The 16610-nt window shown below is 45.7% G+C and overlaps 1 protein-coding gene across 1 annotated transcript; it reads left to right on the top strand.

The window, feature by feature from the left end:
* Positions 1-15256: 15256 nt before the first annotated feature.
* On the top strand, positions 15257-15929 carry LOC119364508. The gene has a single exon (XM_037629992.1). It carries the CDS (start codon positions 15351-15353, stop codon positions 15765-15767), a length of 417 nt encoding a protein of 138 aa, XP_037485889.1. The 5' UTR covers positions 15257-15350; the 3' UTR covers positions 15768-15929.
* Positions 15930-16610: the final 681 nt, after the last annotated feature.

Raw genomic sequence — 16610 nt, 5'->3', positions numbered from 1 at the left:
CGGGACTGGGCTCCGCCGGGGTGGTACTGGGAGGCGCTACCTACCGGGGGGCGCAGGTTGGTGAGGAGCCAGCCTGTCGTTAACCCGAACCTTCTTTGGTGGCGGTCGCGTGGGCCAGTGACGGTCCAGAGGCTCGAGGACCCCGCGGAGGTGGTGCGTCATCGTGTTAGTGAGGAGGACGCGCATGTTCGTCGCTACTTGTTTGCGTTGGAGCACAAGTTCTCCAATACCTGGCAGGTTCTCCAGGGATCTCATTGGAGCTATGATCCTGTGATCGTTCCTTCTCTTTGGGTGTCCACCGCCCGCGCCGATACCCGTCGTGCGCTAGGGTTTTAGTTGTATTAGTGATGTTATATGTATGATACTATTCGAGATGTATTAGTGATCGTTACTTTTGCTTATTCAATGCATGCTAATTTGAATACTTATTTATTTTATGATTTGGTTTTGCTTATTGAATGCTCATGTCAATATGAGTCCTATAAGATATTTTGAGTATCCTGGAGTTATGTTCGATCAATTTTCAATTAATGTTTCAACTATGAACATAGGAAATGTCTGACAACTAAAAGGATTTCGGTATTTGCAAATACTGCGAAGATGAGCGTGGCCTGTGCGACGGAATCTTCCTAGATGATGATAGGTGCTTCAACATCAAGATGGACGTGAACTTCGAAGTGGATACAGTAAGTCACAACGACAAGTCTTTTTTCGTAATTAAGCATGACATCTGCTTCATTTTCTTCAACTTATAATTTTTTTTACTATTCTACTAGCGTATCCCCTGCCATGCAAGAGTTTTGTCTTGGATAAGATATGTTTCAGTCGTACTATGGAGGTAAAAAAGTTTAGTTGAAGACTGAGCATGATTATATTTTCCACGCAAAATTATACAACGCAGACGACTACACCTATTTTGGATGCAAAACTTGACTAGCACTATGCAAGACTTATGCATTTGAGCCTGATATGGTTAACACCTTTGATATTTGTCCAGAAGATGATATTGAAGGTAATACCGACATCTGGGCCGATGTGCAGATGCCTCCAGTTATACCATTATGTGAGTTTCTCAACCATATTTATGCCTTTGATATTGTTTATTCAAAAATAGTTGACAATTAATTTCTATTGTCAGCTTATTTCGGTTCAAGAAAACATGTCCAGCGCTTGGTAGACAGGACCTACTACTGTCCCGGAGCTGAAGTAAACTACGAGGAGCTAAGTCATTATATTTCATGGCTTGAGGATCTTGATACTGTCAAGACAAATTTTCTTCCTGCACTTAGAAATGTTAGTACTGAAAATGTGCGACCAATAGTGTTCGTAATGAACTACGGTCACATCTATTTAGGAAAGATGGTAAGATTTTTACTATTTGTCCTCAGTGCATCTTTTGCATACATTATTTTTTAAGCTAAACTTCATTGCTAAGTATATTACTATACAATGTTCTTCAACAGGGACTCCCAATGAATATTGTGCCTCATGGGATCGAGACTAATGGTACCATGAGTATTGTTAGCTTACGGACAAGATATCCTACAATGCACTTTAGTGCATTCAGGATTTCTAAGAGCGAGAAAGTCTTAATAGTGAAAGACTGGACCAAATTTGTGATGGAGGAGCGCAGAGAAGTACTAGGAGGCATCAATCAGAAGCGCATCCCACGATTAGGAGACATGTTCATTTGCATGCTTCAACTTGATGAAGGAGGAGAGCTACACATGTTTTATGTTATTTTATCTGAGAGAGAGCAGCATGAGTGATTAGCTAGCTAGAAATGATTAGCTAGCTAGAAATGAGTTTGAAGATGATGATGTGCTACACTATGACTATGATGATTAAATAGCTAGTGTTGGTGGTAATGACTATGATGATTATTTTTAGCTAGCGTTGGTGGTGATTAGATAGCTACCGCATCTAGTGTTGGTGGTGATTAGCTAGCTAGAATGAGTTTGAAGATGATGATGTGCTATACTATGACTATGGTGATTAAATAAATACTGTTGGTGGTAATGACTATGATGATGATTAAATAACTTGTGCTGGCGGACTAGATTCAAGTGGAGACAACATGTGGTGCACATCGAAAGTACTACTAGTCCAAACTAGATCAACTTTGGATTAGTAGTATACTTTTGACATGCACCACATATTGCCTTCACTTGAACCTAATCCACCTTCATTTGACACACTGTTATGTACATAATGATATAAACCTCATAATTGGTATTGTATCAAAATTTATATAACGGCATATAAATACATTAAAAATGAAAAAAAGTACTAGTAGCGATGGATAGTAAACACGCTACAACTAGCTGGATTAGCAGCAGCGTGGGATAGAACAAGCGCTGCCGCTATGTCTTAGCAGTAGCGCTTTTTGTTGGAAATATGCCCTAGAGGCAATAATAAAAGCATTATTATTATATTTCCTTGTTCATGATAATTGTCTTTATTCATGCTATAATTGTGTTATCTGGAAATCGTAATACATGTGTGAATAACAGACATCAACATGTCCCTAGTGAGCCTCTAGTTGACTAGCTCGTTGATCAACAGATAGTCATGATTTCCTGACTATGGACACTGGATGTCATTGATAACGAGATCACATCATTAGGAGAATGATGTGATGGACAAGACCCAATCCTAAACATAGCACAAGATCATATAGTTCGTTTGCTAGAGTTTTCTAATGTCAAGTATCTTTTCCTTAGACCATGAGATCGTGTAACTCCCGGATACCGTAGGAGTGCTTTGGGTATGCCAAACGTCACAACGTAACTGGGTGACTATAAAGGTAGACTACGGGTATCTCCGAAAGTGTCTGTTGGGTGACATGGATCAAGACTGGGATTTGTCACTCCGTATGACGGAGAGGTATCACTGGGCCCACTCGGTAATGCATCATCATAATGAGCTCAGAGTGACCAAGTGTCTGGTCACGGGATCATGCATTACGGTACGAGTAAAGTGACTTGCCGGTAACGAGATTGAACGAGGTATTGGGATACCGACGATCGAATCTCGGGCAAGTAACATATCGATAGACAAAGGGAATAGCGTACGGGGTTGATTGAATCCTCGACATCGTGGTTCATCCGATGAGATCATCGTGGAGCATGTGGGAGCCAACATGGGTATCCAGATCCCGCTGTTGGTTATTGACCGGAGAGTCGTCTCGGTCATGTCTGCTTGTCTCCCGAACCCGTAGGGTCTACACACTTAAGGTTCGGTTACGCTAGGGTTGTAGGGATATGTATATGCAGTAACCCGAATGTTGTTCGGAGTCCCGGATGAGATCCCGGACGTCACGAGGAGTTCCGGAATGGTCCGGAGGTAAAGATTTATATATGGGAAGTCCTGTTTCGGGCATCGGGACAAGTTTCGGGGTTATCGGTATTGTACCGGGACCACCGGAAGGGTCCCGGGGGTCCACCGGGTGGGTCCACCTGCCCCAGGGGGCCACATGGGCTGTAAGGGGGTGCGCCTTGGCCTAATGGGCCAAGGGCACCAGCCCCACATAGGCCCATGCGCCTAGGGTTTAAGGGGGCAAGAGTCCTAGGAGGGTAAGGCACCTCCTAGGTGCCTTGGGGGGAGGGAAAACCCCCCTTGGCCGCCGCACCCCCTAGGAGATTGGATCTCCTAGGGCCGGCCACCCCCCCTTGGCACCCCTATATATAGTGGGGGAGAGGAGGGACTTCATACCTGAACGCCCTGGCCTTTGGTTGCCTCCTTCTCCCTCCCCAACACCTCCTCCACCTCCATAGTGCTTAGCGAAGCTCTGCCGGAGTACTGCAGCTCCATCAACACCACGCCGTCGTGCTGCTGCTGGTGCCATCTCCCTCAACCTCTCCTCCCTCCCTTGCTGGATCAAGAAGAGGAGACGTGGCTGTTCCGTACGTGTGTTGAACGCGGAGGTGCCGTCCGTTCGGCGCTGGTCATCGGTGATTTGGATCACGTCGAGTACGACTACATCATCACCGTTATTTTGAACGCTTCCGTGCGCGATCTACAAAGGTATGTAGATGCATGTAATCACTCGTTGCTAGATGAACTCCTAGATGATCTTGGTGAAACGAGTAGGAAAATTTTTGTTTTCTGCAACGTTCCCCAACAGTGGCATCATGAGCTAGGTCTATGCGTAGTTCTTCTTGCGCGAGTAGAACACAATTTGTTGTGGGCGTAGATTTGTCAACTTTCTTGCCGTTACTCGTCCTTTCTTGCTTCAGCGGTATTGTGGGATGAAGCGGCCCGGACCAACCTTACACGTACGCTTACGTGAGACCGGTTCCACCGACTAACATGCACTAGTTGCATAAGGTGGCTGGCGGGTGTCTGTCTCTCCTACTTTAGTTGGAGCGGAATCGATGAACAGGGTCCTTATGAAGGGTAAATAGAAGTTGACAAATCACGTTGTGGCTTTAACATAGGTAAGAAAACGTTCTTGCTAGAACCCTAATTCAGCCACGTAAAACTTGCAACAACAATTAGAGGACGTATAACTTGTTTTTGCAGCAAGTGGTTTGTGATATGATATGGCCAAAGTTGTGATGAATGATGAATGATCTATATGTGATGTATGAGATGTTCATGCTATTGTAATAGGAATCACGACTTGCATGTCGATGAGTATGACAACCGGCAGGAGCCATAGGAGTTGTCTTTATTCTTTTATATGACCTGCGTGTCATCAATAAACGCCATGTAATTACTTTACTTTATTGCTAAACGCGTTAGCCATAGTAGTAGAAGTAATAGTTGGCGAGCAACTTCATGGAGACACGATGATGGAGATCATGATGATGGAGATCATGGTGTCAAGCCGGTGACAAGATGATCATGGAGCCCCAAGATGGAGATCAAAGGAGCTATGTGATATTGGCCATATCATGTCACGTTTATTATTTGATTGCATGTGATGTTTATCATGTTTTGCATCTTGTTTACTTAGAACGACGGTAGTAAATAAGATGATCCCTCACAATAAATTCAAGAAGTGTTCCCCCTAACTGTGCACCGTTGCGACAGTTCGCTGTTTCAAAACACCACGTGATGATCGGGTGTTTTATTCAGACGTTCACATACAACGGGTGTAAGACAGATTTACACATGCAAACACTTAGGTTGACTTGACGAGCCTAGCGTGTACAGACATGGCCTCGGAACACAGAAGACCGAAAGGTCGAGCATGAGTCGTATAGAAGATACGATCAACATGAAGATGTTCACCGATGTTGACTAGTCCGTCTCACGTGATGATCGGACACGGTCTAGTTTAACTCGGATCATGTAATACTTAGATGACTAGAGGGATGTCTAATCTAAGTGGGAGTTCACTAATAATTTGATTAGTTGAACTTAATTATCATGAACTTAGTCTAAAATATTTGCAATATGTCTTGTAGATCAAATGGCCAACGTAGTCCTCAACTTCAACGCGTTCCTAGAGAAAACTAAGTTGAAAGACGATGGCAGCAACTATACGGACTGGGTCCGGAACCTGAGGATCATCCTCATAGCTGCCAAGAAAGATTATGTCCTACAAGCACCGCTTGGTGACGCACCCGTTCTCCCTGCGGAACAAGACGTTATGAACGCTTGGCAGGCACGTTTCGATGACTACTCCCTCGTTCAGTGCGGCATGCTTTACAGCCTAGAGCCGGGCCTCCAAAAGCGTTTTGAGAGACATGGAGCATATGAGATGTTCGAAGAGCTGAAAATGGTTTTCCAAGCTCATGCCCGGGTCGAGAGATATGAAGTCTCCGACAAATTCTTCAGCTGTAAGATGGAGGAAAACAGTTCTGTCAGTGAGCACATACTCACTATGTCTGGATTGCATAACCGCTTGACTCAGCTGGGAGTTAATCTCCCGGATGATGCGGTCATTGACAGAATCCTCCAGTCGCTTCCACCAAGCTACAAGAGCTTTGTGATGAACTTCAATATGCAGGGGATGGAAAAGACCATTCCTGAAGTATTTGCTATGCTAAAATCAGCAGAGGTAGAAGTCAGGAAGGAACATTAAGTGTTGATGATCAATAAAACCACTAAGTTCAAGAAAGGCAAGGGTAAAAAGAGATTCAAGAAGGACGGCAAGGAGGTTGCCGCGCCCGGCAAGCAAGCTGCCGGGAAGAAGCCAAAGAATGGACCCAAGCCCGAGACTGAGTGCTTTTATTGCAAGGGAAGCGGTCACTGGAAGCGGAACTGCCCTAAATACTTAGCGGATAAGAAGGCCGGCAAAACCAAAGGTATATGTGATATACATGTAATTGATGTGTACTTTACTAGTGCCCGTAGTGGCTCCTGGGTATTTGATACCGGTGCAGTTGCTCACATTTGTAACTCAAAACAGGGGCTGCAGAATAAGCGGAAACTGGCAAAGGACGAGGTGACGATGCGCGTCGGGAATGGTTCCAAGGTCAATGTGATCGCCGTCGGCACGCTACCTCTGCATCTCCCTTCGGGATTAGTTTTAAACCTTAATAATTGTTATTTAGTGCCAGCTTTGAGCATGAACATTGTATCGGGATCTCGTTTAATTCGAGATGGCTACTCTTTTAAATCTGAGAATAATGGTTGTTCCATTTTTATGAGAGATATGTTTTATGGTCATGCTCCTATGGTGAATGGTTTATTCTTTATGAATCTCGAACGTGATGCTACACATGTTCATAATGTGAGTACCAAAAGAAGTAAAGTTGATAATGATAGTCCCACATACTTGTGGCACTGCCGCCTTGGTCACATAGGTATCAAACGCATGAAGAAGCTCCATGCTGATGGACTTTTAGAGTCTCTTGATTATGAATCATTTGACACGTGCGAACCATGCCTTATGGGTAAAATGACCAAGACTCCGTTCTCAGGAACAATGGAGCGAGCAACCGACTTATTGGAAATCATACATACCGATGTGTGCGGTCCAATGAGTGTTGAGGCTCGCGGTGGCTATCGTTATGTTCTCACCCTCACTGATGATTTAAGTAGGTATGGGTATATCTACTTAATGAAACACAAGTCTGAAACCTTTGAAAAGTTCAAGGAATTTCAGAGTGAGGTTGAAAATCAACGTGACAGGAAAATCAAGTTTCTGCGATCAGATCGTGGAGGAGAATACTTGAGTCACGAGTTTGGCACACACTTAAGAAAATGTGGAATAGTTTCACAACTCACGCCGCCTGGAACACCTCAGCGTAATGGTGTGTCCGAACATCGTAATCGCACTCTGTTAGATATGGTGCGATCTATGATGTCTCTTACCGATTTACCGCTTTCTTTTTGGGGCTACGCTTTAGAGACTGCCGCATTCACTTTAAATAGGGCTCCGTCGAAATCCGTTGAGACGACACCGTATGAATTATGGTTTGGGAAGAAACCTAAGCTGTCGTTTCTAAAAGTTTGGGGATGCGATGCTTATGTCAAGAAACTTCAACCTGAAAAGCTCGAACCCAAATCGGAAAAATGCGTCTTCATAGGGTACCCAAAAGAAACTATTGGGTACACCTTCTACCTCAGATCCGAAGGCAAGATCTTTGTTGCCAAGAATGGGTCCTTTCTGGAGAAAGAATTTCTCTCGAAAGAAGTAAGTGGGAGGAAAGTAGAGCTTGATGAAGTATTGCCTCTTGAACCGGAAAATGGCGCAACTCAAGAAAATGTTCCTGAGGTGCCAGCACCGACTAGAGAGGAAGTTAATGATAATGATCAAGATACTTCTGATCAAGCTCCTACTGAAATTCGAAGGTCCACAAGGACACGTTCCGCACCAGAGTGGTACGGCAACCCTGTCTTGGAAATCATGTTGTTAGACAACGGTGAACCTTCGAACTATGAAGAAGCGATGGCGGGACCGGATTCCGACAAATGGCTAGAAGCCATGAAATCCGAGATAGGATCCATGTATGAAAACGAAGTATGGACTTTGACTGACTTGCCCGTTGAATGGCGAGCCATAGAAAATAAATGGATCTTTAAGAAGAAGACAGACGCGGATGGTAATGTGACCATCTATAAAGCTCGGCTTGTCGCTAAGGGTTATCGACAAGTTCAAGGGGTTGACTACGATGAGACTTTCTCACCGGTAGCGAAGCTGAAGTCCGTCCGAATCATGTTAGCAATTGCCGCATTCTATGATTACGAAATATGGCAAATGGGCGTCAAAACGGCATTCCTTAATGGTTTCCTTAAGGAAGAATTGTATATGATGCAGCCGGAAGGTTTTGTCGATCCTAAGAATGCTGACAAAGTGTGCAAGCTCCAACGCTCGATTTATGGGCTGGTGCAAGCATCTCGGAGTTGGAACATTCGCTTTGATGAGATGATCAAAGCGTTTGGGTTTACACAGACTTATGGAGAAGCCTGCGTTTACAAGAAAGTGAGTGGGAGCTCTGTAGCATTTCTCATATTATATGTAGATGACATACTTTTGATGGGAAATGATATAGAACTCTTGGACAGCATCAAGGCCTACTTGAATAAAAGTTTTTCAATGAAGGACCTTGGAGAAGCTGCTTATATATTAGGCATCAAAATCTATAGAGATAGATCAAGACGCCTCATAGGTCTTTCACAAAGCACATACCTTGATAAGATATTGAAGAAGTTCAATACGGATCAATCCAAGAAGGGGTTCTTGCCTGTGTTACAAGGTGTGAAATTGAGCTCAGCTCAATGTCCGACCACGGCAGAAGATATAGAAGAGATGAGCGTCATCCCCTATGCCTCAGCCATAGGTTCTATTATGTATGCCATGCTGTGTACTAGACCTGATGTAAACCTTGCCGTAAGTTTGGTAGGAAGGTACCAAAGTAATCCCGGCAAGGAACACTGGACAGCGGTCAAGAATATCCTGAAGTACCTGAAAAGGACTAAGGAAATGTTTCTCGTTTATGGAGGTGACGAAGAGCTCGTCGTAAAGGGTTACGTCGATGCTAGCTTCGACACAGATCTGGATGACTCTAAGTCACAAACCGGATACGTGTATATTTTGAATGGTGGGGCAGTAAGCTGGTGCAGTTGCAAGCAAAGCGTCGTGGCGGGATCTACATGTGAAGCGGAGTACATGGCAGCCTCGGAGGCAGCACATGAAGCAATATGGGTGAAGGAGTTCATCACCGACCTAGGAGTCATACCCAATGCGTCGAGGCCGATCAAGCTCTTCTGTGACAACACTGGAGCTATTGCACTTGCCAAGGAGCCCAGGTTTCACAAGAAGACAAGGCACATCAAGCGTCGCTTCAACTCCATTCGTGAAAATGTTCAAGATGGAGACATAGAGATTTGTAAAGTACATACGGACCTGAATGTAGCAGATCCGTTGACTAAACCTCTCCCTAGAGCAAAACATGACCAACACCAGAATTCCATGGGTGTTCGATTCATCACAATGTAACTAGATTATTGACTCTAGTGCAAGTGGGAGACTGTTGGAAATATGCCCTAGAGGCAATAATAAAAGCATTATTATTATATTTCCTTGTTCATGATAATTGTCTTTATTCATGCTATAATTGTGTTATCCGAAAATCGTAATACATGTGTGAATAACAGACACCAACATGTCCCTAGTGAGCCTCTAGTTGACTAGCTCGTTGATCAACAGATAGTCATGGTTTCCTGACTATGGACACTGGATGTCATTGATAACGAGATCACATCATTAGGAGAATGATGTGATGGACAAAGACCCAATCCTAAACATAGCACAAGATCGTATAGTTCGTTTGCTAGAGTTTTCCAATGTCAAAGTATCTTTTCCTTAGACCATGAGATCGTGTAACTCCCGGATACCGTAGGAGTGCTTTGGGTATGCCAAACGTCACAACGTAACTGGGTGACTATAAAGGTAGACTACGGGTATCTCCGAAAGTGTCTGTTGGGTGACATGGATCAAGACTGGGATTTGTCACTCCGTATGACGGAGAGGTATCACTGGGCCCACTCGGTAATGCATCATCATAATGAGCTCAGAGTGACCAAGTGTCTGGTCACGGGATCATGCATTACGGTACGAGTAAAGTGACTTGCCGGTAACGAGATTGAACGAGGTATTGGGATACCGACGATCGAATCTCGGGCAAGTAACATATCGATAGACAAAGGGAATAGCGTACGGGGTTGATTGAATCCTCAACATCGTGGTTCATCCGATGAGATCATCGTGGAGCATGTGGGAGCCAACATGGGTATCCAGATCCCGCTGTTGGTTATTGACCGGAGAGTCGTCTCGGTCATGTCTGTTTGTCTCCCGAACCCGTAGGGTCTACACACTTAAGGTTCGGTTACGCTAGGGTTGTAGGGATATGTATATGCAGTAACCCGAATGTTGTTCGGAGTCCCGGATGAGATCCCGGACGTCACGAGGAGTTCCGGAATGGTCCGGAGGTAAAGATTTATATATGGGAAGTCCTGTTTCGGGCATCGGGACAAGTTTCGGGGTTATCGGTATTGTACCGGGACCACCGGAAGGGTCCCGGGGGTCCACCGGGTGGGTCCACCTGCCCCGGGGGGCCACATGGGCTGTAAGGGGGTGCGCCTTGGCCTAATGGGCCAAGGGCACCAGCCCCACATAGGCCCATGCACCTAGGGTTTAAGGGGGCAAGAGTCCTAGGAGGGTAAGGCACCTCCTAGGTGCCTTGGGGGGAGGGAAAACCCCCCTTGGCCGCCGCACCCCCTAGGAGATTGGATCTCCTAGGGCCAGCCACCCCCCCTTGGCACCCCTATATATAGTGGGGGAGAGGAGGGACTTCATACCTGAACGCCCTGGCCTTTGGTTGCCTCCTTCTCCCTCCCCAACACCTCCTCCACCTCCATAGTGCTTAGCGAAGCTCTGCCGGAGTACTGCAGCTCCATCAACACCACGCCGTCGTGCTGCTGCTGGTGCCATCTCCCTCAACCTCTCCTCCCTCCCTTGCTGGATCAAGAAGAGGAGACGTGGCTGTTCCGTACGTGTGTTGAACGCGGAGGTGCCGTCCGTTCGGCGCTGGTCATCGGTGATTTGGATCACGTCGAGTACGACTACATCATCACCGTTCTTTTGAACGCTTCCGTGCGCGATCTACAAAGGTATGTAGATGCATCTAATCACTCGTTGCTAGATGAACTCCTAGATGATCTTGGTGAAACGAGTAGGAAAATTTTTGTTTTCTGCAACGTTCCCCAACACTTTTCGCACGCGCTACAACTAAGTAATACTTGTAGCGCCTTATTGGTAGCGCGGCTGCCCGCGCTACTAGTGGGCATTAAACCCACGCTACTACTAGGGTTTTCCCTAGTAGTGTCGGTGGCCATGTGTGAGGTGTGCTCTCAATTTAAGAGTGTGGACGAGCTGCATAAAGAGGCATGCGTTGTGCTATTGAAAGCAACGAAGCGGAAGAAGAAGAGGTTGATGCCTAACCCAGCCAAAGGCACTATGAGTGGATGATGACTCTATATTTTACGCATTTTTATAGCTCATTTGTTGCACATTATCTCCGTATATCAAGTAATATCTTGTCTCATTGAGCCAATTACATGTCCATATGCATTCTTTGCAATTTTTATCCTTTTCACCTAGAGCATTGCATAATCTTAATTACTTGTTAGTTTTTATTAGTTTTATTTATCTTTGTGTGTCTTGTAGGTGATGCGGACTTCCCATGCACTTAGCACGATGAAAGGAGTTCAAACGGTGGGAATCCAGGCCCACACTTAGCCGTTTTAGAGAGTGAAAAGGCCATCTTTCCAAAGTTCTTAAAACCAAGATCTAATACCAGAAATGGATTTGGGTCATTCATACGAATCCAACGAGCCAAAAAATGTCAAATTCTGAGTTCGTATGAAGAAATGGCGTCCGATTTATCGATGAGGGCCAATACAAAAGACGATTTTTCATACGACCATAGATGGTCGTACGCTCGGTCGTATGGAAGGAAATCAGGCCCGAAAGTTGCATCTCTAGATGAAATTGTTCACTGATTTTGTCCCTGTTTATTCCTACGACTTCCATGGCTTTGAAGGGATGTTTTGGGAGAGGATAAGGCTCACCTAGAACCCTTGGATCAAAGGGGAGATGCTACATCAACGGAGGAGGCTATGGGAGAGCTCTTATATAAACACCATCAACCCTAGCCATCGGCTCCATCATCAACACTGCCTCATTAATCATTGATCTCCATGTCCAGCCAGTGTCCACATCAAGAACACCATTGTTGCAACCAAGAGGGAGACTGGAAGGGAGCCACCACTGGTGGGGCGCAGCCATGGGCCGCCTCCACCGCGCCATCACCACCACCATCTACCGCAGCGCCGCCATCAACACTATCTACACCCCTTCTTCCTCCTCCACCATGTTCTCCATAATGGGTTGTAACAACTCTTGAACCCCCTTTTATGTGATGTTATTCGAGTAATTGTTGGCTATGGGTCAGTCGATTAGTAAGTGGTCATTCGATATGTTTATAGTCTATTTATGTGTGTTGTTTTGTGTTGCTTATTACCTCTATGGTAGTTTAGTGATTGGAGGCGTTCAATCCATTGACGTAGTTGGAGACATTCAACTCTTAGGCCACACATGAAGTTGACAGATGGTTGTGGAAAACGACAGACCTGCGACACGACAGGTGCAAACATCTTAATGGGAACACAATTATTCTAGGAGGAGGGTCGTCCATAGAACTTATTGCCTTCGTTCGGTCATCGTGACCTTAATATCTTTACGTTATCCACTGCAGGTATGTGACAAGAAGTAGGACGAATGAGTTATCTCAGTATAGCGCGTCTTGAGGGATAACGTTATGTGAGGGACCACCCACCATCAGTAGATTGTCGTATCCTATAATGCACATATTGACTTAGCCACCGCATAGTATAGTCGTAAAGCTTAACTCCATTCCATGCCGGAGCCGAAAGAGTTCGTACCTATATGCTAGCAACCTCATCTAAAACATCACATACCTTTCATAGTTTATTTTCTCCGTTTAGTTTAGTATTTATTTTCCGTTCTCTCTAGTACCTTAGTTTAATTCTCTCTTTGTCGTTTCCCCTGGCAACCTACTTAAGTTAACTATTTCCAAACTCCAATTTGGGTGTGAGTGTAGTTGCGCAGACAACATAACTGCGGGGATTGTGGTGTCATCCTTTCTGCTCCATGTGGGATCAACAAACCTTACTTATCATGAGATTGCTACATAACCCTGTGCACTTGCAGGACATAGTGGACATACTATTGTGGGCGATGATTGACACCGAGTCGTTCGCTCCAGGTCAGAGAGCTAGATGGGCCAAGTACAGGTCTGTCAGGGCTCCTGCTGGCCAGGCAGCCAGCACGGTGGCATGGGCCACCATTGTTTTGGACGAGGAAGGGGGGGGAGGAGATGGTGGATGCTGGCAATGTCGAATCGATCGAGATGGAGGATGCTAGTAATGACAAAGTGGTGGAGATGGTGGCCACGACTCCTCAGCTAGGATGTCGTACACTGCCCTTGGATCTCGACGGTTAGAAGCACCAAGGCTACCACCACTCTAGGCACCTCTAGGCTCACCTCGGCTAGGCTCTACTGCTTGTTGGGTTGGATTTGAATGGATGTAAACTCGATTTACCCCCCCTCCCCCAGTGAAAATCTTACTCAATCCTATTAGAACCACTCAAATCCCTAATTGGATATGGCTAAATCGAGTCCTAAATCAAAATCGATGGCTAGATTCGATGCATAAATCGAAAACCAAACGCATGCATGGTAAATTGATGCCATTGGGGGTAGATGGCTTACCTCCATTGACTGATGCCTATCGTTGTGGTGATGAAATCGGTGCTCGCTGTCCAGAGCTTCACTCTGATGCTTGTAGCCGCTGCTTGCCATCTAGATTTTGTGCTCGCCGCTGCTGGTGTGGGAGTGGAGAGAGGGGAGAGTGAACGGCGAGAGAAGGGTGAGGGCGTTATGGTGGCGCTCCGAGAAACGACGCAACGTCTCGCTTCCAATAGAGGATGCACGCTTCTAACAAGAGTGAATAATTCCAGCTGCACCCATCCCCCGTGTGCCATGCAGTGTCTCCATGTGTTGCTTCGTGGGTCTTCCACGTGTCGTATTCCCGAGCCTCGTGTGTGTTTTAGAAGTGTCTGCTTGATGTGCCAGCTAGGGGTAACCCACAATTAGTTGCCACCAAATTTCGCAGGACGTAGTAGGACATGTGGCATCTCATCCTTGATCATCATTTTGCTCATATTAATTGGTTGCTTATTTGTTAGCTTTTAATTTGATCAATCCAAATTCTAATCCTTTTTGAAAACTGGCTTCATGGGACCCACGGGTCTAGTAAAGCCGTCATATTGATAGCCTCCATAATCATGGAACCCCTTCGTTAATGCGAAATCTTTTTTACCCACTTCCCATATCGTCCCATGTGAGCTTGGGGCTACCTAAAGTTCTTTTCTGCATCAATCACTTTTTAGTTTTTTTAATGTTTAACGAGTAACCTAAAATTCAATACTTAAGACACATCTAGATGTGTTTTAGCAAAACTGATCAATAATTACCGAAGTCAACCAAATATATTACTAAAAGCTTAATTAAGCAATGTCATGCGCCCACCTGACTCATGTGGTCGTGCAATAAACCGAACAAAGTAAACCAAGCCGGCCTAACAAGTGAAACCACAACACCAGTACACCACCCCTTTGCATTTTCATCGAGCAATAATTATTATGCCCCACCAATGTAACTCGACCCATCACTTGAAGCATCTTTGCATGATATTTTCTTCTTGAGAGCCTGCCTAAGTTATTCGAGATGCTTATTCCTCGCTCTTCCAGTTTCATCAAAGCTGTTACGAATTGCTTACCATGAGGTCCACCATGAGTCCATGACATATACGTGTAAAACACTTCATAAGTATCTTGATTCTTTTATTGATCTGCTAGCATGTCCAAATGTTCGACAGCTACTAAAGCTATAGTGTGATCTAGGCATCTACCTACTGACATCGATACCAAGAGAGCATGATTTGGTCGAGATGCCTTCCCCCACTCTCGAGCATCGGGTGCGAATTCGCCCGGGGGAACGATATTATTATTTCCAAACGACCGAACATTTGAGATAACTATCACCTGCATTATATCCATGTTTCATTTGCTTCTATTCCAAACTAAAGCAGCTCACGAATATGACTGCACTCACGTCAGTGTGGAATTAAGCATCTCCAGAGGGAGTCCCGCGAAAACACACCTCTCATAGCTAAGCTACGATGGAGCCTATAAATGACCATCAAAACCGAGCTCAGTGAAACCACGAACTCCTCTCGCTACAAACAGATCTAGCTCCAGCTAGTTAGATAACTTTGTATCCACCCAGGAGAGGGAAAGTTCGAGAATGTTCCGGCGCAGCGGAGGTGGCGGCGGCAGGGGCAAGACGGTGGCTGCGAGCACCAGCACGGGCACTGAGCTTCCCGTCGATGGAGCTGTGCGGGTGACGAAAGTGGACAGGATCCAGGCTTACAACCTCGTCTCCAGGCCGTCGGTGCACCACGCCATCGCGCCGGCGACTTCGGGGCCGGCGGAGAACCTGGCCGTCAGTGTTGTCCGGGTAGTGGACGTCGTGGACGAAGCTGTGCGGGTGACCAAAGTGGACAGGATCCAGGCTTACAATCTCGTCTCCAGGCCGTCGGTGCACCACGCCATCTCGCCGGCGGCGTCGGGGCCAGCGGAGAGCCTGGCCGTCAGGGTTGTCCGGTTCGGGGACGTCGTGGACGAAGAATCCGACGGCCTCATCTCGGTGACCATCACATAGAACTAACTACTCTGTACTAATAATTAGGCCTGTCGTGCCTTAAGCGTGTTTAACGTTTCGTGAGAGAAACATATGTACGCGCACCAGTGGGTAACTGTAATGGCAATAGCACGTGGAAGGATATTAATAAACATGGAAAGAAAAATAAGTTTTTCCTCTAAATTATTGGATTTGCGTTTGTATATTATTTTTAGGAAAATGCTTGGTATCATCTGCCTGATCGCTGACGTGCGTCGACCGCCTCCGCAGCCATCTGATTAACTTTTAATCGTGCGGCACACAACAACTCTTATTATACGCATGAGCTTTACAACAGGACCGTGTTGCAAAATCCAATTCAACTGTGCGACACGTGCCTACATAGTCGTAGAAAAAACTATATATAGTTCTTGCTACCACACTTTAAGATTTCAACTAGATCCTTTCATTTAAGACTTGAATGAAATTACAAAAGGAATCCTGGTCTCAAAGAAGAGGGAAATGGGGATATAGTTAACCGCCATGTTAACTAATCGATTATGAAAAATTGAATCGGATTTTGCAGTTCTTTTTTCTGCAGTACCTCGACGTAACATGAGCGTGAGGACCCACAGCCACTCTACCATTCTTATCCCAAATGAAAAGAGCACAACCACATATTTTACCCTGAACCTCATCTCCTACCTCCAGGTCCCTTCCATGGATGTAAGCCCCCCAAGCACGCATCCAAATCCTCTGCCATTCGTGAGAAGAGAGAGCACCCATAGCAAACCTAGCTGTTGTAAAACTCCTGCGAGCTTGGGAAGAGGGGCGAAGCTTCCGCTATTTACTGCGCCCTCGCTCGCTGCCTCCCCGCATCGCACC

Source organism: Triticum dicoccoides, chromosome 1A (genome assembly GCF_002162155.2).
Source record: "Triticum dicoccoides isolate Atlit2015 ecotype Zavitan chromosome 1A, WEW_v2.0, whole genome shotgun sequence".
Lineage (NCBI taxonomy): Eukaryota > Viridiplantae > Streptophyta > Magnoliopsida > Poales > Poaceae > Triticum > Triticum dicoccoides.
Note: the sequence above shows the minus strand (reverse complement) of the source record. Positions and strands in the feature narration are given on the sequence as shown.

Excerpts from the sequence above, each read along its gene's own strand:
- LOC119364508 (XM_037629992.1), top strand. The coding sequence starts at position 15,351 with ATGTTCCGGCGCAGCGGAGGTGGCGGCGGCAGGGGCAAGACGGTGGCT.